Here is a 21,345-nt window from a genome sequence, read left to right as displayed (position 1 = left end):
GGAGAGGCCACAACAGTGAGAGACCCGCGTACCGCAAAAAAAAAAAAAAAAAAAAAAAAAAAAAGGAGAGGCATATACTCAATTTGAGAATCTGAGCTAAATACACAAATGACCAAACGTATCTTCTTACCTTTAAAAGATAAGAAACCGGGAGCTCGGTGCTTTGTCCCAGGCAGCCTGGCTGTGCCTCACTCCGATCTCTTGTCCTCAGTTTATTAATTTCCCCCAAGCCTAGAAACTCATACGGTTGTCAGTTTTGACATCTCATGTGAAAGGAAATTTCCAAATCGTCTGTCATGTTGCAGAAGCAGAGCTTCGGGCTTCCCCCCAGAAGTCCTCCAGGTTCTGAGATAAAAGCCCATTTGAATCGTGCATGGTGTGCTCCACTGCTCAGCACTGTGGCCAAAGCTAATGCTTTGTAGAAATCAGCAGTTCAGACCCTCACTGACTACAAAACACCTAGCATTTCCCAGGGTCCAGAACCACTCTGGAATGCCCTGTCTGGCTAAATGCTGATTTTCCCTAAAACAAAATATCAGGTTTACATCAATTCATGGCCCTGTGGACCTCCTTTTTAATTTCAAATGGAACTACAAAGCATGTTAACATGAAAATCAGTCTCTCTCTCCAGCCCGTTCCTTTGTTAAACAGGCCATAGTGATGGAATCAGAGGATGGCTGCATTGTTATGATTTCGTTTTTAATTGTTATATAAAATCCTGTCTATAATGTAAAAAGGGAATGGGAAGTCTGGTGTCTGGAAGGATAGTCACCCTGGCTTAGATCCTCCGTGAGGAGAAGAGGGTGATGAACAGTGTGGTATCACTCCATCCCCTGCTCTGTCCCCATTGAGTGGCCTCTCCAGGCCTCACAAAGACGAAGCGAAGCCCTCAGGCCTGGTTTCACGGGACGGTGGAGTCCCACACACTGGGCACTTGCTGGAGCTTGGAGGTGTTTGTTGAGTGAGTGAATGTGTGTGAACCCGTTCCCACCCTGCCGGGGTCTCTTATTTACCCCAGCCAGTCAGGACCGGGTACAGGCAGACAACCCGGATCGGACTTCATGAGAGTTTGTGCCCACTCTGGGTACCACTTGAAGATACATCATCACTGTTAGACATTCCGGTCATCACTGAATGTCCAAGAGCCAGAATGTGGGCAGTATATCGAAGCATGTACAAAACAGAGGGACACAGTCCCAATATGGAGAATGTCAGGGGCCCGTTGAGTTCCCTGGAGGAGAGGTGACAGCCTGTGTATCAGAGATGGCTGAGGAGACAGAGATGGCTGAGGAGAGACGTGACTCACCCCTCTGGTTGCAGAACGCCTCTTGACAGCGGCTGGCCTGACTGCCCGGGGGGAGAAGGGCATCTTGGCCAGCCTACTTCATGGCTTGCAACGCCACAAGACTTCCTGCATGTGAAAGAAGCTCATAACGTAAAAAAAAAAAAAAAAAAACAAACCACTTTTGGTGTCAAACACTATCAAATCTCTTGTTTTACAAATACAGGAAATAAATTTAGGTCCCAGGAGTTAAAAGTCTCTCCCAAGGTTGTGAAACAAGATTAAAAGGGAGCTGGTACCAAAACCCATTCTCTCGACAAGCAGGTGGTTCAGCTTTATGAGCCCCACCCAGCTCATTAGTTGAGGAAATTGAATGGAGGGGAGTTGGGGGATGGGGCGTGACTCCCCTTGACATATGGATTCCTCCACAGGAAGGGCATGTAAATCTTGTCTGATCTCTAGAAAACTGTTGGCTAAACCACTTAAAATCAGTTATTCAACATTTATTGACCACCTACTATGTGCTGGGCCAGCCCCAGAGACACAGCAGGCTCTGCCCTCATGGAACTTACTGGCTTGAAAGGGATCTGGATGCTGATCAGATTTTTTTTTAAGTATGCAAAGAAATCAATCATATTATGTGTAATTACAAAGCATGCTGTGAAGGAAGAAGTACACAATGCTGGGAGAGCAGGTATAGGAGGGCCTGACCACGTCTGGGGAATCATCAGAGAGTGTTCTCCTGAGGAACTGACGTTTGGCTAAGATCAGAAAGACGTCCAGGAGGTAACTTGGTAAATAATTATTGCTAACCTTTGTTGAGCATTTACCTGAGTCAGGCTTCACGTGCTGCGTTAACTTCTTTAATTCTCGAAACAACCTCTAAGGCAGGTATTGTTATTTTCTCCTTTTACAGATGAATAAACTGAAGCAAAAAGATGTAAATAATTTGCCTGTGGGCCTCTGGTTCCAGGTCTTACCCTATATTCATGACTATGGAGGCGGGTGTGGTCTAGGAATGGGAGAAACTAAGATTGCTGAAGTGCAGGGTGGAGGGTCTAGATGAAGCTGGGCCACATCATGTGGGTCTGATAGGCTATGATGTTCATGTGAAAAATTGTAGTGTTACTATCCAACCGAACGTGGGTCTGCTCACCCGCCATGCAGAAAAGCTAATCCACTGACACCAGGTTGTAGTGAAGGAAAGTACAGTGTTTGTTTGCCAGGTGCCAAGCAAGGGGTCTTGTGCCCAGGAGTCCCACAGGGACCTGCTGCGTATCAGCTGGGCAGGCACTTGCCTGGGCCTGTGCTGGGAAAGCCCACATTCCTGAGGGGCTGCTGTTCGGTTCCCTCATGCACCCTCGCTGTTCTAGGGAATGCCCTGTTACCAGCTCTAAATGTCAGCCCACAGCTTCTGGCTCCTCCAAGGCTGGCTTCCAAGAGGACTTACTTGCCAAAAGACTGGAATAGAGTTCTGGTAAACAATTTTCCCCCTGCCAAGAGGACAGGTTGCGTTTCTAAAGACAGATATGTGGCTCTGTGTGTGGAGAGACGATCTGGGGCGTGAGCCTCTGTGGCTGGATAGAGTGCTGTGGGAACTCTGAAGCCCTGGATTGCTTTCCCTGCCAGTGGTTTTCTGGGGTTGCCAAGTGGATGGGAAGCAGAGAGGGCCCAGCCGTGGGGAACGCAGACTGGAGCCAAACTAGACTGGCTACTGCCTCAGCCACGTGGGAAACGTCCTCCTTGTCCCCGATTAAGTCCATCCGAGATAAAGATGACACATCTTTTGTTCTAACAAACGGCATATCAAGGCCTTTCAGCACCGGAGAAAGTCCCCTGTCCTACAGGAGCTGGGGTTGGTAGCTCCTATTTGCAAAGAGCAAGCTGATCTGATGAGGCATCTGACCCCATAGTTCGATTCCGAATTTTTACGTTCTGTTTAAACTCAGATAGATTTATGGAAGGCAGAAAAAATAAAGGCTAAAAAAGTCAGGCTTGCCCTTCTCTTGGGTTTCCAGGAATCTGCCAGACCCCTTTCTGAAACAGATGTAGGGCCTGTTCCTCCTGGACGAAGTGTTGTGCGCCACCATGTGGACGTAGTGGGAACTGCACGTTGCCAGGCTTCTCTGGGCTCAAGGAGGAACCACCTTCCCTAACCGTGCCCAGCTGAGAAGGTGAGGGGGCCGCCACATCCCCGTCCCCTGAAGTAAAGGCCAGGCTCCAAGTCTGTCCAAGGACCACCACAAAACGGAATGCTACTCTGCAATGCATCAGACCATCTATGGCAGTCACAGCCACTATCTGCCGGCCACCCATAAGTCTGTGCAAATGGAGATGGGACACGGCCTGCACTGGATCTCAAGTCCGTGCTTTTGTAAAAATAAAATTCCAAGGCTTTCTTCTTTATCCAGAGGAAGCAAGAAAATGGGAAATTAAGATTGGCCACAGCTATGAATATTTCCTGCTGGTGAAATGTTGGTATTTGCAGCACTTCTGCTCTGTGGTTATTGAGCTAAAGGGGCTGCTTTTGGCTCAGGAGCAAGGCAGGACTGGGTTTTTCATAAACCCAGGTGTACAACATAATGTCTTCAGTGAAAAGGGAAGCCCAGACACAGCTTGGGGCACAAAGGTGCAGCCCCTGGGCTTGCACCTGCTTTGGTGAGTGCCCTTTGGAAAGCAGCTCTTGCAGGCTCTCTGAGAACAGCACGTCGTAGGCTGTGTTGGGTGGTGGAGAGAACGTAAGCTCCGGTGCCTCACAGCCCTGCTTTTCAACCCGGCCTCCTTCACATACCAGCTGCATGACCATGGACACATGCCTGTGACAACTGGTCTTCCAATCTACAGTGTGGGAATAATAATAGGAGCTGCCTCATGGGATGCCTGGAGGATTAAATGAGATCTAGCCCGGGGCTGGCTCCTGGCTGGCTCTCATAACTGGTCCAATGAGGAACCAACACAAGCTGAAATTCTCCGGGCTCTCAGTGAACATCTAATAGGAAGTGCTGGTAGTGCGTGTGCAGGGTATCTGTTCTATAGTCTCTGACTCAGAACAGCCCAGATGAGATCCCGCTCTCACTGGAGGTGAGATAGGAAGTACAGGGCACCCATAGGAGGGGTGCAGCTGCAGAACTGAAACGTGCTAGGTGATCAGAGCCCAGGGTTCATGCTCTGAGTGCCGGACTCCCACCCTCACACGGCGCGTGTCCGGGAGGCCGTGCTGGGGTGGGTCTCAGCCCCTGGCTCCCCTTTGAGATAAGTGGCTCCCAGGCTCTTGCCAGGGCTCCCCTTTGACATGGAACTCAGCAGAACCCGGCAGGTCTGCGGTCTGGCTGGGGCGGGAGGTGTGTGTGTGCCGGTCGGCCGCCCCGGTGAATGTGGCTCTTCCTCAAGGCACCCGAGGGGACACAGAACTCAGCAACAAAACCTAAGGATGGCCTTTTGTCATTTCTATTTTTTATTGAGTATAGTTGATTTACAGTGTTGTGTTAATTTCTTGTCATTTCTGCTGATCTTCCACTAAAGAGTCTAAGCTCTGGAGTGTGTGTCTAGGGTTTCTAGAGGTTGCCATTCCCTCATGGGGGAAAGAAATACACATTTATTGAGTATCTATTATGTGCCAGGCAGTCTGCAAGAGAGTTTGTTTTGTTTTGTTTCAATTTGGCTGTGCCGGGTCTTAGTTGCAGCATACAGGATCTTCAGTTGTGACATGCGAACACTTAGTTGTGGCACGTGGGATCTAGTTCCTTGACCAGGGATCAAACCCAGGCCCTCTGCATTGGGAGCACGGAGTCTTAGCCACTGGACCACCAGGGAAGTCCCAGCAAGAGAGTTTAAATGTTTAATCCTCTCAACATTCCTGTGAAATAGGAATTGTTATTTTGCCTTTTTTTTTACTTTTATTTGCTTTTTTTTTTTTTTGCGGCATTTATTCCCAGGTAATAAGTTTTTGTTTCTTCAGTTTTTTCTAGGGTATCTTTTTCTTCTGTGCAACCTCCTCTTCTGGTTTAGTAACAGTCTGTTCTTTTTCACGAAGGATCATCTCAATGTGGCAGGGAGAGCTCGTGTTGATCTGACCACAAGCTCTGTAAATCCTGCATCGCATCTTGGGGGCTTTGTTCACTTGAACTTGCTCCATGACCACAGAATCTACATCTAAGCCCTTAAGCTCAGCATTACTCTCTGCATTTTTGAGCGTGTGCAGTAACAATTCAGCACCTTTTGGGGGCCACCGACCCTGCGTCCGGCCCCACTGTTTGGCCTGGGCGCACCTACCAACTCCACCATTGGATTGATGGAATGGCACACATTGCTTCTATAACGTGACATCCTTCAGATACTTGGTGGCTTTTGGCCTGGGCAGTTTCACAGGTGTCCTTAAAGTGAACATGAAGATTTGAACCGCTTGATTTGCATGATTGTATGGGGTTTTCTGGGCCCAGTGAAGAGCAGACCCTTTCTAGAGGTCACCGTGAGACACTGGACCTCAGGAGTCGGCACTGCCCACAGCCTGCCTGTGCACCCGCCGTCCCCCCGCCCCACTCTCGCCCGGGGCATCCTCTGCACGTCACAGAGGCCCGACAGCACCGGAGCGCCGAACCGGGGACTCTGACACGTTCCCCCCACACAGAAGGACTCCACCACCAGGGAGGACTCCGTAGCCACGAGAGTCCGCCGCCCGAGGGCTTTGAAATTGGCACTGCCAAGCCCAGGATGTCAGCAGTAACCCGTTATTTTGCCCATTTTACAGATGGGGAGACTGAAGCACAGTGAGGTGAAGTGGCTTGGCTGCTCCACCCAGCTGGTGAGATGGGAGCCGGGGTCAGGATGGAAGCGGGACAGTCTTAGCAGTGTCGCATCTTTGTATGCCCCATAGCACCGGGCACGGTGCCCAGGACTTAGCAAGAGCTTAGCAACCCCTGCTGGGTTGAGAATGGAAGGATTCAAGTGCCAAAAGGGCATTCGGAAACAGGGGCAGATGCCCGAGCCGGGCTCTGAAAGACCAGCTGTGTAGAGTAGCAGCTGGTAAATCGTCAGTTCAGAATTTGCAGTCACCTGGCCGCGGCCTCCCGGCTCCTGGCCGTCCGTGAACAAGGGCCTACTTGATCAGCTTTGGATCTTTCATTGCAGGCACTCCACCTTCCAAAGAGGTGCCAGCGGGGCAGTACCCATTCATAGTCACGTCCGATGACGGACGGCAGGTTCCCGTGGTCCAGGCCTATGCTTTTGGCAAATACCTAGGCTATTTGAAGGTTGAGTTTGATGAAAAAGGAAACGTCGTCACTTCACATGGAAATCCCATCCTTCTCAACAGCAGCATTCTGGAAGGTACGTGAAATTCGGGGCAGTGATCCACCAATGCAAAGATTTGGTGGCTGGATTTTTTTTTCTTTTTTCTTCCTTTTTTTTTTTTGGTTAATGTTTCAGGACAATGTTTTTGAAGACCTGAGTTTCTCCCTTGAGTTTACTCTACCCTCTTCATGGATAAGGAGACTTAAAACACACACGAATTGCAAAAGCCCCATGCGCTCCTCCAAGCCCTCTCAGCATCAGACACTGTGTCGCTGCCTCTCGTGTCTTTTCCAGCTTCACCCTGGCGCAGGACAGCCACTCTCGGCCCATGTCCAGAGGAGAGCTGATTGTTGGGGCAAAGGGGTTCAGGCTGGGTGAGCGGGGCTCCACCCAGCCCCACCACCAGGAGCAGTGCACCTGGGCAAGCGGCCCAGTCTCCATGGGCTTCAGGTCATCAAATGCGTGTGTGTCTTTCTTACTTTTTGATCTGGGAATCAAATGAAAATACATTTCATGTCATGCATTTCATACAGTATACATGAACACCCTCCTGTGCTTCTCTCTCGCCTGCCCTTTCCTGCTTACCGTGATCAGACAGGGAAGGACGGGTGACCAGGGGCCCTGGAGAGCCAGAGCTCCCAACAGCCAGGGGCGGGGCCGGGACCCTGTAGCCGACGTCTCAGCCCTTTATACCTGCCCTTGGGCCTCTCATTGTCTCCCCACCACTAATGCCCTCCCCGGTGGGCCAGCAGACACTCATTCAGATGTGACGAGTTGATGCTGATTTACTTGGCACGTCTTTAAGATCCAAGCTGGGTCTTACTCCCAGGAAACGGAATAGAGGTTCCTAAGGAAATTGCCCAGTCAAAATCAAAATGTACACAAATACGGTCAAGAACTGTATACTCGGGCTTCCCTGGTGGCGCAGTGGTTGCGCGTCCGCCTGCCGATGCAGGGGAACCGGGTTCGCGCCCCGGTCCGGGAGGATCCCACGTGCCGCGGAGCGGCTGGGCCCGTGAGCCATGGCCGCTGAGCCTGCGCGTCCGGAGCCTGTGCTCCGCAACGGGAGAGGCCACAACAGTGTGAGGCCCGCGTACCACAAAAAACAAAAAACAAACAAACAAAAGAAAAGAACTGTATACTCACGCCAGGTGAGCTGAATGACCTTTGAGCCTTTCTCCAACATTTAGGCTTTAACTGCAGGCTGATTTGTTTGTTTTCTTCTAGATCCAAGCATAAAAGCAGACATTAACAAATGGCGGATAAAATTAGATAATTACTCGACCCAGGAACTGGGGAAAACAATTGTCTATCTGGATGGCACCACTCAGTCATGCCGCTTTCGAGAATGCAACATGGGCAACCTGATTTGTGATGCTGTGGTGAGTGGTCCACAGGAGAGCAGGGCCCGTGCCTGGGGAGGGAGGAGGGGAGACGGAAGGAGGGGCGGAGGATGCGAGGACGGACAACCTGATAGTTACAGAATTGAGGACTTTTAAAAATTAGTGCCCAGACAAACGCTTGGCGTGTAATCACACTGAGGACCTTGGTAAGGTGCCCGAACCAGACCAGAGGGCCATCCCTATATTGCTTTACAAGAACGGCGGCCTTGGACTTCTCTGGCGGTCCAGTGGTTAAGATTCCATGCTTCCGCTGCAGGGGGTTGCAGGTTCGATCCCTGGTTAGGTGAGTTCTGCACGCTGTGCAGTGCAGCCAAAAAAAAAAAGGACAGAAGCCTTTCTTTCAAGGTGCTCATCTTAGGTGTCTGAATATTGGATGTTGCTTTCCTTTGGTAAGATGACCTGAATCCACAAACTCTCCTCCTCCCAAGAAGCAGACATAGAATAAAATGCATCTGCCTGGGCCTAACTAGGCCAGAGTGTGTTTCACTGATCTGTCCTCTTGGCCCCAGAGAACTCGGCCTTGTGTGAACCACCTTCACAAGCAAAGCAGTTATCACAAGAATAGTAAGTCCCATGTTGGAGCAAGATCCCACACCAAAAACACCCCTCTGTCCACCTGTCTGCGGGCAGCCCCCCCGGGAGGGCCGTGCCGAGCCGAGGTCTCCAGCTGAGACTCACCACGCCCAGGGGCACCCAGGAGGCCGTTCCTTTGTCTGGGCTCAGCTCGGTGCCGGGTGCCCGGTACCTGGGATGCAGCCACACTCAATAAATGTCTGCCAAGTAAATGACAACACTCACGCTTTCCAAGGTGGGACAAGTGCTGGCTGCTCAGCATCACACGGTCAGTGCGAGACAAGCAGCTAACGAGAAGCCAGAGTGTGAATGTGCAGAGGCATGTCTGGAAGGAGACACCCCAGGCTCTAGCAGGGCTTACCTAAGAGAGAGAATGAGCCCCTTCTGCCGCTAAGCGTCAGGAACACTGCAGCTGTGCTGCCCTAATAGCCGCCCTGTGGCCCTGTGTCTCCCTCACCTCCTCCACCATCATATTTTTTCAAATGAGAATGTAATTCGTTTTATTTCTTGTAACTTAAACATAGGTTTTGTAAAACAAAAGGAAGAATGAAACTGACTCTCCCCCGTTTCATGGGCTCCCCCGTCGCTCTCTTGTCTCCAAAATTGCCAACTTGGGAACTGGCTGGGGACCTAGACATGGATGCCAGGGTCCTTTGTGGCCTGAGGTCTGGAGCCGAAAGGCTTTTGGGCTCCGTCCTCAGGAGCAAATGTGGGTCCTGCCCTGGAGGAGGCCCGGGGGGAGCAGCCCCTTGGGTCAGTCTGCACAGAAGCCCCTTCCTCCTACTTCAAGTGCTGGCTTTGCTAAGGGCCCCTGGCCTGGCGGGTTGCAGGGGTCTCAGGAGAGGGGCTCAGAGCTACTGGCTACTCAGAGCCTGACCTGGGACTGGTCACAGCATCTTAGGTTTGCTTCTCAGAGCATAAAACTAGTTCTGATGAATTACACTTGAGAAAGCTCTGGGCACACAAGGAGCAGGGAAGCAGCAGCTTTATTTGCCCGGTACAGCTAACCACGTTCCAGGAACTGATCCTAAGGAGGAGGACCCAGAATAACGAGTGTAAATTCATGCTGCTGTTGCAGATTAACAACAACCTGAGACACCCGGATGAGATGTCCTGGAACCACGTGTCCATGTGCATTTTAAACGGAGGTGGCATCCGGTCGCCCATTGACGAGCGGAACAACGGTATGCCCCTGGCCCCCGGCCTCAGCTCAGCGTGCTCTCCGTCTGACCAGTCCCCCGAGACCGCCCCCCACTGTGCCAGGCCCTTCGGCCCCTCGAGTCAGTGCCCCACCTGAAGGGCGCACACAGACTTGTGTGTTCTTGGATGCATTTGCTCACAGAGGGAGCAGCTAGCCTTACTGGCAGCAAGGTTTAGCTAAACTTCTGATTCACACAGCAAAACGCAAATTGTTGCTGATGTATGCAAAATAGTGGCGGCCTCCACCTTGATATCTGGAAAGAGGAGGACAAAATTGCCAATCTTGGGACTTCCCTGGCGGTCCAGTGGTTAGGACTCTGCGCTTCCCCTGCCGGGGGCACGGGTTCCATCCCTGGTCAGGGAACTAAGAGCCCACATGCCGTGCGGCATGGCCAAAAAAAAAAAAAAAAAAAAAAAAAAAAATTGCCCATCTGCAGGGCCAAAAAAAAAAAAAAAAAAAAAAAAAAAATTGCCCATCTTAGGTGCTGGGAAAAAAGAGCTGGATAAGTTCCTTTAGTGCATTTACAGGTATCCAGGATTACAGCATATGGTAAAACCAACCAACCAGACAGATACTCAAGACACTGTTGTAGTCTTCCCTGATAACGCTGTCAAAAACCGTCATCCTCAGTGGTGGAGGGCATGGCCAGAGGCCTCTTGATTCCATTCTCCCCCTTCAGTGTCAGGAACACTTAGACGCAGCTGTGCTGTCCTCAGCGCCTTGCTGTGCCCCGTGTCTCCTTCACCTGCTCCGCCAGTCCTAAGGGACACCCGTCATGGGGTGTGCTAGGTCTCCAGCTGTTTTCCTTCTCGCCTCATCTGTGACTACCCTCAGGCACGATTACCTGGGAGAACCTGGCTGCTGTGTTGCCCTTTGGAGGCACCTTTGACCTGGTCCAATTAAAAGGCTCCACCCTGAAGAAGGCCTTCGAGCACAGCGTGTACCGCTACGGCCAGTCCACGGGGGAGTTCCTGCAGGTGGGCGGTAAGTCACCTTGCAAGGTGAGGTGGGCTTTCCTGCTGGTTGGCTTAGCTCCCCCCCTTACCAGGACCTCCCGGTCAGGCCTGTTCGGGTTTTCACACACCCAACACCAACGCATAGTCTTTCAGTGGCCAGACCACTGGAGTAGGTCAGGGTCAAAGCCCCAAGGCCCCGAAAATGAGCACTATTTGCCAGGTCTGATTTGGACATCGGATGATCTTCTCTGCAGGAGCTGGCCCCCCAAACTCTAAGCAGGTCAGCTGCCTTGAGGTCTAGTTTCTATTAAAATCTTAGTTGCTTAAACATTCAATATTCTTCGTAAAAAAACAGAAAAGGTTTTTTTTTTTTTTTTTCTGTTTTTTTTGGTCTGTTTTTTCTGTGATTGCCTGGAACCATACAGAAGTTCAAAGGAATGCAGTTGTCCAATAAGTATTAACGAGGATGATTTCTGGGCGGGGCAGCCTGGACAAGACATAGGATCTTGGCTCTGGTTCCAGCGGGACCTGGGGCAAGCCCTCAGCCTCTCGGAGCACAGTGAGAAAATGTACCTGCTTATCTCATGGATTGTGGTGAAAATGGAAGGAAAACAAATGCTTCCCAAATTGTCATGGACTTCTGAAATGCTTTTGTCAATAATTAAGTCCACAGTCCAATGAATTCAACTTTAAATTAATATGAATAATCTTGTTTGACTCTGACACCACATTCTGGCCTCAGTTTCCGGCCTGTAGATAGCAGGCTGCATCTGAGGGCTGTGATTGCTTTGTGAAGCCTTCCCTCTGCAGAGCACTCCGCTGCGGGGATCGAGGGGCTGCAGAGTGTGGTGGCGTCCAGGCTGCTGCCTGTGGGGCAGCCCAGATATTCTGCGTTTACCAGGACAGAGTGGAGGGAACACCGGGGCTCTGGTGCCCCAGCACAGTGCTAGGTAGTCGGATGTTTTGTGAAAGTCACCCAAGCCCAAATTATTAACATCTCTTAGTCATCAAGATGGTACAAGGTTCTGTGCCTGTCATCTGTTCCTCATTTTCCAGAGCCACTGAACCAAGTTGCTGGACCAATTAACTCAGGATTTTAAAAAGGTCTGTTTTCTCCCTGCAGAGTCACCTCTCGCCCACTCTGGGCCAGAGCCAGTTTTCCTCCCGGGGGTTCTCAGACCTCCCAGAAGGACTCAAGGACGAACCTAACCAGATAGGATAGCTGCAATGTCACCTCAGCTCTCTTGCTGAAATTTCACTCAAGCTCAAACTAAATGAAAACTAAGCCCAGTGCCCCAGATCCAGATTTGGCTCTTTCTTAGAAAACAGAGATTTATTTCCCTTTGGATCCAGTGAAAACATACAGGCTCATTTCTTTTCTAGGAATTCACGTGGTGTACGATCTTTCCCGAAACCCTGGGGACAGAGTGGTCAAATTAGAGGTTCTTTGCACCCAGTGTCGCGTGCCCAGTTACGAGCCCCTCAGAATGGATAAGGTGTACAAGGTGATCCTCCCGAGCTTCCTTGCCAACGGGGGGGATGGATTCCGGATGATAAAAGACGAAGTGTTAAAACATGACTCTGGTAAGCAAAAGCGTCTCCTCCCCTCCCTAACCCAGAGGTACCCGAGAACAGAACTGGTCCCAAGAGGGGAGCTATGCATGATGTTCGGAGGGCAAAGCCAGAAATCCAGATGCGTCCCCACATCGCAGACCACTTCCTGCTTTGTTTGTTGGGAAACAGCAGCACAGCCTGGGGGAATATTGCCCTGCCTCTCCCCAGCACACGTACCCATCCACCCAAGCCCAGGGAAAAACATTTTTACATGAAAAGTGTTTTAAAACTCTTTTAAGTACATATAAGCAGCTATTTAAATTGTGAAATATCAATCAGTGTGGCACTGATAGAAAAACCACACTTCTAGAACTTTAGGCTGGATGTGGGAAACCATATTAAATCATCTAAACTTTCTTGAAGAAGCTTTCAGTGTAAACAGGTCAGGTAGGCGTGGATGGGATATGTCCCCTGCCCCGTCCTGCACAGAGGGTTGGAGCAAATTATAGGAACCACCACACTTGACCCCAGGTGATATTTCCAGCAGCAGTGAGGGTCATTATACCCCCTGCTCATTTTAAAAATTCCAACTGAGAACCACCTCCTATGCATAGAGTCCACTGCCAATACACTACCCCTTCCCGTTCTCCAGGGCAGAAACTAGTGTGTTTACAAGACACGTGCACAGCTTCCCTGCATCTGTCTCCAGCAAGGAGCTCAGCCAGGTTCCTCTTCAGCCTTATCATAGGGGACTGCCATCTTCGCTGTGTATCCCAAGGAGGGTGAAGGACAGATCCAGGGCAAAGGAGACAGCCCTTCCTGGGAGGAAAGGTGCCGGGCACTTCCACCCATCACATGATAGGAAATGGAAAGGCAGGCTTAAAAGGTGTCCTCTTGAGCCCTGCATGAAACAAAGAAGTTGATGACTGCATCACCCAAGGCCAGACTGATGGGTGTTGGAGAGAAGGACCTTACATAGAAGAAGGCTGAGGAAGCCTTGGCCCTAAGGCTTCTCAACCCTGGCTATTCATTAGAATCACTTGGGGAGCATTTTAAATTAAATACCAATGCACTGGTCCCAACTTTTAAGAGATTCTGATTTACCTGGGTGGGGCAAAAGTCTCTTCCAGTGATTCTAATGTACACCCAGGGGTGAGAACCACTGCAGAGAGAAGAGTTCTTCTTTAAGTATTATAATGATAGTAATATATTGTTTTTATTGAGGTATAATTGACATATAACATTATATTAGTTTCAGGTGTACCACATAATGATTCGACATTTGTATACATTGCGAAATGCTCACCACAATAAGTCAATATGTCACCTCACATAATCACAAAAAAAATTTTTTTTCTTGTAATAAGGATTTTTAAGATCTACTCTCATAGCATCTTTCAAATATGCAATACAGTATTAGTAACTATATTCACTATGCTGTACATTACATCCCCAGGACTTTTTTTTTTAATAACTGGAAGTTTGTAATAACTTTTGACCCCTTTCACCCATTTTGCATCCTCACCCACCCCTGACTCCCCCTGCCTCTGGCAACCACCAGTCCGTTCTCTGTATCTGAGCTTGCTTTTATTGTTGAATTCCACATAAATGAGATCATATGGTATTCCTTTCTCTGTCTGAATTATTTCACTTAGCATAATGTCCTCAGGGTCCATCCCTGTTGTTGCAAATGGCAAGAGGCCATTTTTTATGGCTGAAGTGTATTCCATTGTGTGTGTGTGTATATATATATATATATCACATCTTCTTTATCCATTCTTCCACTGATGGACACTCATTTCCTTATCTTGGCTATTGTAAATAATACTGCAATGAACATTGCAGTGGGGGTATCTATCTTTTCAAATTACTATTTTCATTTTATTTAGATAAATACCCAGGAGCGGAATTGCTGGATCATATGGTAGTTCTATTTTTAATGTCTTGAGGAGCCTCCTACTATTTTCTATAGTGGCTGCACAAATTTACATTTCTGCACACAATGCACTAGAGTTCCTTTTCTCCACATCCTCACCAACACTTATTTCTTGTCATTTTGATAACAGTCGTTCTAACAGGTGTGAGGTGATATCTCATTGTGGTTTCATTTGCATTTTGATAACAGTCGTTCTAACAGGTGTGAGGTGATACCTCACTGTGGTTTTATTTGCATTTCCCTGATGATTAGTGATGTTGAGCATCTTTCCATGTGCTTGTTGGTCATCTGTATTTGAGTTGTATACATTCTTTATATATTTTGGATATTAACTGCCCGATCAGATATATGATTGATTCGTAGTGTGGCATTTTTAAAATAAAAGTCTGTCAGGTCCCTAGGGGTTTGTTGTAGTTACAGGCGATTAGTATTTGTCAGTTCTCCTCTCTTTTGCAAGTGAAGACTCCATTGTCTCACCATCAGTTATGTGAAAATGATTCCTGAGCAGGCAAGCCAAAAAAAACAAGCCACTTTTATGTCTCAGCTAACTGATATTGACCCAGTTCCCTAATGCCCTCAGTCCGGAGTGGTTCAGAGGCATTGATAACAAGAGCCTCTATCTTGAGTCATCTCAGAGCTTAGACGATTTATTCCCCCCAATTATCCAATATTGGACAATGGGCACATTTCACATCTGGAACATGAAAAAGCAATCAGATTCTTTGCGCTTATGATCGCCATTCTTCTTGTCTTCTGTGACACTTTATCCCTGCTTATGAAAGGAATATCTTCCCTCTTATATCTAATTACAAAGGACTTTTGAGAAGTACATTGGCTTTCCCCTTCTTACTGTTAATTGATAATTATTTTTTCTGTAGTTAAAATAATGTATGTATTTTTCTAGGTGACCAAGATATCAACGTGGTTTCCACATACATCTCAAAAATGAGAGTAATTTATCCAGCAGTTGAAGGTCGGATCCAGTTTTCTGCAGGAAGTCATTGCCATGGAAGTTTTTCTCTAATACTTCTTTCAGTTTTGGCAGTGCTCATAGTTTTATACCAATAGCCAAAAATTCTCCTTGCCATTAATGGAACTGTATTTTTTTCTCAAGTGAGATTCAAGTCTACCTTTTAGGAACTGGCTTTGTGATGGTGCGGACCATCCTTGCAGTCTCCTAGAAGCTGAGCTTAGAGGGTTGTAAATGAAGACACTGACATCATCACTCAGGATCAGCAACTTAATGAACACACAGGAAAAGAAATGAAAATGGGCCCTATGAGGAGAAGGCCAACCATCGTTAGTTTACATATGCAAATTTTAATAAAACTTTATAAACAATTTTAAAACATGCACATCATTTTTCTCCTTTATATCCATTCTAATCCACCAAACAACTTATGTTTACATAGAACTTTATCATTTACAAGGGAGTTTTAAGCACATTCTTATTTGATGCCCATAACTTTCGTTGGTGGGCAAGACAGGTATTGTTTTTCCCATTTGACAGATGAGGAAACTAAAGCTCAGAAAGAATTGACACGTTTAAGGCCATACAGCTAAAAGTGACAGATCCCAGACCTGTACCTGTGCCTTCTGACCTCAGTCCCACACTCTTTCAATTATATCCAGTTACTGTTCAGGAAGATACTTAATGGTCTCCTCTCTTTTTAACTATCAGTAGCCCCAGACTCATGTAGAACAAGTCTCTGCTTTATTTCTGGTTTCTGTTTTTTTCCTTTTTAGCGCGTGTTGTTATAGGGAATTTAACAGACTAAACACAGGGTGGCGTTCTCTCCTGCACCACCGTGTGCCTTTGAGGAGCTGGGACAAGAGGTGCAGCAGATAATGGGAAAGGCCAGGAGCTGCAGAACGCAGTCAAGGGGCAGGGAGAAAGGGGAGGAAAGACCAGGAAGCACAGGACCAACTTAACATTATAGAAGAGGTAGAGCTAAAGGCCATTCACACTTGTTAAATGCGTATTTGCTAAGGAGTGGCAGCGCAGTGCCCGACACATGGCATTAGCTCCTGACAGTTGTATGAGATTCTATCAGTTCTCCCTCTGCTTTTTTCCTCCTTCTTCCTAATGGGACGGTGTCATGAGAAGAGAACCTTCCTAGAGAAGGTGTAGCTCTAAACCTGCACCTGTCTCTCCCCAGCAAGATGCCAGCACTGATTCTAGTCTCACACACACACACACACACACTCTGCCCCCTCCCCCAGTTATGGGAAATCCAGAGCGGAGCCAAGGTTGATGTTTTTAAGTGGTCCACCTAAATCTAAAGATCAGCTCTGCCTCCACATCTGAACAGTCACTCTTAGTCATTCTCAGGCACAGATATGAGAACTCCCGCCGGAGAGAGTGCCCCTCTGAGCAGGTGCTCAGGAAATACCCAGGCCGACGAAACGAATCATTTATGCACAAGGAGCAAATCCTTGCTCAAGGGGGTGGGGGGACCACGTGAGCCTGCTCGTTACCGCAGAAACGATTCAGTAAGAAGTGGGAGGCCTCACCTTACACAGAGTCAGTGAACAGCAGCTAAAGGATGGAAGAGAATGTTTCTTGATGTTTACAAATAGTAGGTATTCTTGATACAAAACATACTTTTAAACTTCACAACCGCTTTATAAATGTTGCAGTAAAATAATGCCCTAGGTTCTATGCATATACAGACTGGCCCTAAGTAAACAAATGTCCATAGACTGTAAGAGGAAAATGTCAATAAGACTTCATTTGGAGTATATTTGCTTATGCTTGGCCAGTAAAATAGGGTAAATCCTATCGGAGCACAAATTTTTAAAAAACATTTTGTAAGTTTTCTAAATATGTGTACATGTATTATTCAGTGGTTTAAGAAATGACCTAAAAACACTTTGCAACTGTAGGTTCCAAACAATAAAATTGAAGATATACTCCTTGTCTCTGGTAGTTACTTCTTCTCTCAAACACCTTATAACCCAAGACAATGTGACTGATGGAAAACTCTTTGCCAGTTCATCACTGGTATCACTTCCCTTGATTATAAGCCCCTTGCCATCTAATAACCCTCCCTATCCCCCTTCTTACCCCCAAAACAAGAAAAATACGTGTTTTTAGGTAGGAAAGAACAGTAAATAAAGGATATTTTAAGTAAGACTACTAAATTTTATGGCTTTTACGTACAGAATTTAAGACCAATAGTGGTTTCCTAAAAATAAAAATGTTCAAGTCTTACAGTGTTAGGGATTTTAATTAATTTATCTGAACTGGTTGTACATCAAGAATTTTTCTCAATCAATGCCAGTGGTAGAGCAGACCAGCTGGTACACCGTGATCAGACACATTAAATGCAGTTGGTGGCAGAGCTGCCCTCAGCAGTTTTCAGCAGAGTAAGCACCCTCAGAGAGTATGTAGCCCTGTGGATACATGACTAGGATTGCCTAAATTAGTAACGGTCTCTGATTTAGTTTCCTGGGGCTGCTGTAACGAAGTACCACAAACTGGATGGCTTAAACAACAGAAATTCATCATCTCACCGTCTGGAGGCTAAAAGGCTAAGATCAATTTGGCACGGTTGGCTCCTTCTGAGGGATGCGGGGGAGAATCTGTTCCAGGCCTCTTCCCAGATCTGGTTAGCCTCAGACGTTCCTTGCCTTATAGATGGTATCCTCCCCATGCTTTTACATCCTTTTCCCTCTGTACATGTCTGTCTCTGGGTCCAAATTTCACCTTATACTGTATAAAGACATAGTCATACTGGATCAGGCCCACTCTAATGACTTCATTTTAATCACGTGCAAAAACCCTATTTCTAAATAAGCTCACATTCACAGTACACGGGGTTGGAACTAAAGTCCTGCCACAAGACCTCAGCATCTTTTCAGGGGACACAATTCAACCCATAACCGTCCCCTAGATGATCTACGTAATCAGCCAGGGCAGCCCTGAGGCAACCTTACAAATGAAGGGTTACAATTAATGTTATTTTTGTGCTGGTAAAATAGGACACATTTTAGAAGTTGATTTGGCTCAACCCAAGCAAATCAAAAGGAACGAGTTTTCCTAACGAATGCAGTCAAAAGCAGGAGCTTTAAACTTTTATAACAAGCTGGGAGATCTCCAATCTCTAGTAAGGCGTACTGAGCCCTCTAAGAACCTGAATGAAATACTTTATGAAAATATTCGGTTAACAAGTAAGCTAGTTAGGGTATGAAGACAATTTAACTCTGACCTATGACATAGATACTGGCGTATTAAAAGCAACAACGGAAGGAATTCCCTGGCGGTCCAGCAGTTAAGACTCTGGCTTTCACTGCCGTGGACCCGGGTTCGATCACTGGTCGGGGAACTAAAATCCCACAAGCCGTGTGGTGCAGCCAAAATAAATTAATAAATAAAACTGAAAAACTTCAAAAATAATAATAAAATAAAATAAAAGCAACAATGGAAATTATAGAATCATTATTCACTGGGATTTTTGGTTGCAAAAACAAAAAGTCTATCAGCAGAGACATACCAGAAGAATATTAGCTAGTCCCCAGAATCATCCAGAAGCATGGAGAGCCAGGCCTAGAAATGGAGAGCAAGCAAGGAAAGTGAGGCATGGCTAAAATCCTGCCACGGGAACAGCCTTCACACACCAGCCTGGTGCTGCTGGGTTCACCTCCACCACAGCTACACCTGCCAGGGCCCCTGGCTGTCCTGGTGCCTCCATTCAGATGGGAGCAAATAACAAGCTGAGCCTGGTTCAGGCCCAAGCTGTCTTTCGTAAAGATAAAAGAAGGCTGAGTGAGGACTCAACTCCAGCCTTTTGGCTTCCTTCAATGCCCCCTCCCCCAATTACCTTGGAATTCCCCCAAATAAAGATGTTCCAGTTCCGGACAATCAAAAGTGAGAAATGACCCCTATGAGTACTCTGAGAATCTCCTAGTACAACATATATATATGAAATGATGTTAAAAATAAAAACGCTACCTCCTGAGTATGTCTTGAAAACTATGTTGAGTTCTTAACTTCCTCTCCAACAATGTACATTCACATGTATGATATCCAGATTTTTATGAAAGCCAAAATCACTCTAAAAGTAAACAACACTAAACTTTTTCTGGTACTTTAATCATTAAATAATAAGCATGTTAGTAATGAAATCAGTCCCTAAGATATATTATTTTTTTTATAAAGAAAAAATAAATATGGCTAATCAAATTTCTAATTGAGCTTGAGTTTTTAATTTGATGTTGACTTTTTTTCAGATCTATACTCTACAGATGAAGTAAGGAAATCCATACACTTAAAAAATAAACAAGTCTTATCTTTCTGGTAAAATCACAATGTATTGACTTTATATGTTAACATTTACATAGCATTCCTAAAAATTTCACTAATTTAGCATGTTGTGAAACTGATTTTGTGATAACTCTTGTGTCATAACTAAGAAATGCTTATAGCATCATTCCTGCTCATCTACCACAAAGGTGTATTATTATCCTGCTCAAGTTTTCTTCACGTAGCCTTGCCTTATTCCTTACTGAGCATCTATCTTTGGGTAAAAGTGGAAAGAAAAGATGGGACTATAAAACAAGAGATCCCAGACACTACTGTAGAACAAGTCATAATAAACAAACTAGTAACGTAACCTCAGTCATTACTGTTCTCTAGAATGACACCACAGATAAGGAGGCTGTTGGCTCCTTGACTATCTGATCACTGCTTCATCTACCCCTCCCTAACCCATTCAAGAAAGCCCACAATGCAAGTGAATGGGAGTAGCATGACAGGGCTAATGAGAAAGCCAATACAATTCACATTTAAAATATAAATAGAAAAAATAAATCACACAGTGACTTAAGTACTTTAAATATTATTCACTGTAATAAATTACTAGTCATCTCCTTCAAATCTAGATCAAGAGACACCAGTGGGCTCAATCCCAGAGCTGAGACAACTGCTAATCTCCACTAGATACCAGCCACAGCTTAATGCCAGAGGTCCCTTAACAGAGGGAGGAGAGTGTACAACTATTAGAAATATTAATAGACTGTAAAAATTAACACTAGTCCACGTCACTTACAAAAGATCATTAATCTACTTATTATAAGACTACATGAACATCTTTAAACTTTTCATCAGTATAGAAAATTGAGGGAATTCCCTGGTGGTCCAGTGGTTAGGTCTCAGCACTCTCACTGCCGGGGCCCGGGTTCGATCCCTGATCGGGGAACTAAGATCCTGCAAGCTGCACGGTGTGGCCAAAAAAAAAAAAAGAAAATTGAAAGAGTGAGCACTTGGTACAGTTCAACAGAATGCAGTCCTTCAGCAGGGCTATTCTCCCTCCCTCTGGTGCCCAGCTCACCGGCCCTCCTCAACTTAAGTGTATCTGTCAGTGTCCACACAGCTGTTATCTCTTATATACTTAATGTCCTTTCATTATTCAATACTTTGGCCGCATTCAGTATAACTTTTCTTGTTTTTGTGGCTACTTGGGAAAAAAAATCAATTTCAGTCTTCGTGCTCCCTTACAACTTCTCAGCAGTTAGACCTCTATAGCAGCCCCTTTCCCTTTCTCTCCAACACCTCTCTCTGCTTTCTCCTTCTCCTGAAATGCCTTTTATCTGATTCAGAAATCTGTGAGTTTGCACATGAGTCACCAGTGTCCTGAGCTTAGCTGACATGATCACCTTACCTGTGGCACTGGTTCAGGATCACAGAGAGAGAGGCATGTGCCCTGGTCTCAACATGTCTTTCACTCTGGCAACAGCCGTAAGAGAGGTGAGGGACCTAGATCGCAGGCCACACCCCCGCCTCTTAACTCCCTGCGCGTACATTCCACCTCAACTCACCTAGTCTTTTTGTGTCCATCCCCCCACAAACTAGTCTTTTTCTGCCCATCACCTGCTTAGTGCCAGGTGCTGCTGGACTATGCACAGGTGATACAGGGGTGAGAAAGACACATCCTGGCACTTGGACTGTTCACAGCTGAGTGGAAGTGACAGCTAAAATTCACATCTGAAAACAGAAACGCATGCATGTATTTGCCAATCTAGCATCTCTTCCCACTCCTGGAAAGAGCCCCCATTTTGGGGAGACACTCAACCTCTTCTATCCCAGGTAGTTCTGGTGGGACAGTTAATTACAGAAGCAATCTCTTAGCTCTGGTGGAAGCACATGACCT

At 46.7% G+C, this 21,345-nt stretch overlaps 2 protein-coding genes across 7 annotated transcripts in view; one reads left to right on the top strand and one right to left on the bottom strand.

Annotated features, from left to right (window-relative positions):
• The window catches only part of NT5E (5'-nucleotidase ecto), a 47,253-nt gene extending 30,148 nt beyond the window's left edge, over window positions 1-17,105 (top strand). The window contains exons 4-9 of the mRNA XM_007111431.4: window positions 6,410-6,607; window positions 7,799-7,953; window positions 9,626-9,731; window positions 10,583-10,732; window positions 12,088-12,288; window positions 15,099-17,105. Coding sequence (XP_007111493.2) covers window positions 6,410-6,607; window positions 7,799-7,953; window positions 9,626-9,731; window positions 10,583-10,732; window positions 12,088-12,288; window positions 15,099-15,262 — 974 coding nt within the window. The 3' untranslated portion in view covers window positions 15,263-17,105. The remainder of the gene's footprint in view (window positions 1-6,409; window positions 6,608-7,798; window positions 7,954-9,625; window positions 9,732-10,582; window positions 10,733-12,087; window positions 12,289-15,098) is intronic.
• A 93-nt stretch (window positions 17,106-17,198) lies between these two features.
• The window catches only part of SNX14 (sorting nexin 14), an 85,094-nt gene continuing 80,947 nt past the window's right edge, over window positions 17,199-21,345 (bottom strand). For all 6 annotated transcript variants that reach the window (XM_028494673.2, XM_055087634.1, XM_028494677.2 and 3 more), the window contains one exon: window positions 17,199-17,909. In XM_028494673.2, the coding sequence (XP_028350474.1) occupies window positions 17,829-17,909 (81 nt within the window). In that variant the 3' untranslated portion in view covers window positions 17,199-17,828. The remainder of the gene's footprint in view (window positions 17,910-21,345) is intronic.

This window comes from Physeter macrocephalus, chromosome 10 (genome assembly GCF_002837175.3).
Source record: "Physeter macrocephalus isolate SW-GA chromosome 10, ASM283717v5, whole genome shotgun sequence".
NCBI lineage: Eukaryota > Metazoa > Chordata > Mammalia > Artiodactyla > Physeteridae > Physeter > Physeter macrocephalus.
Note: the sequence above shows the minus strand (reverse complement) of the source record. Positions and strands in the feature narration are given on the sequence as shown.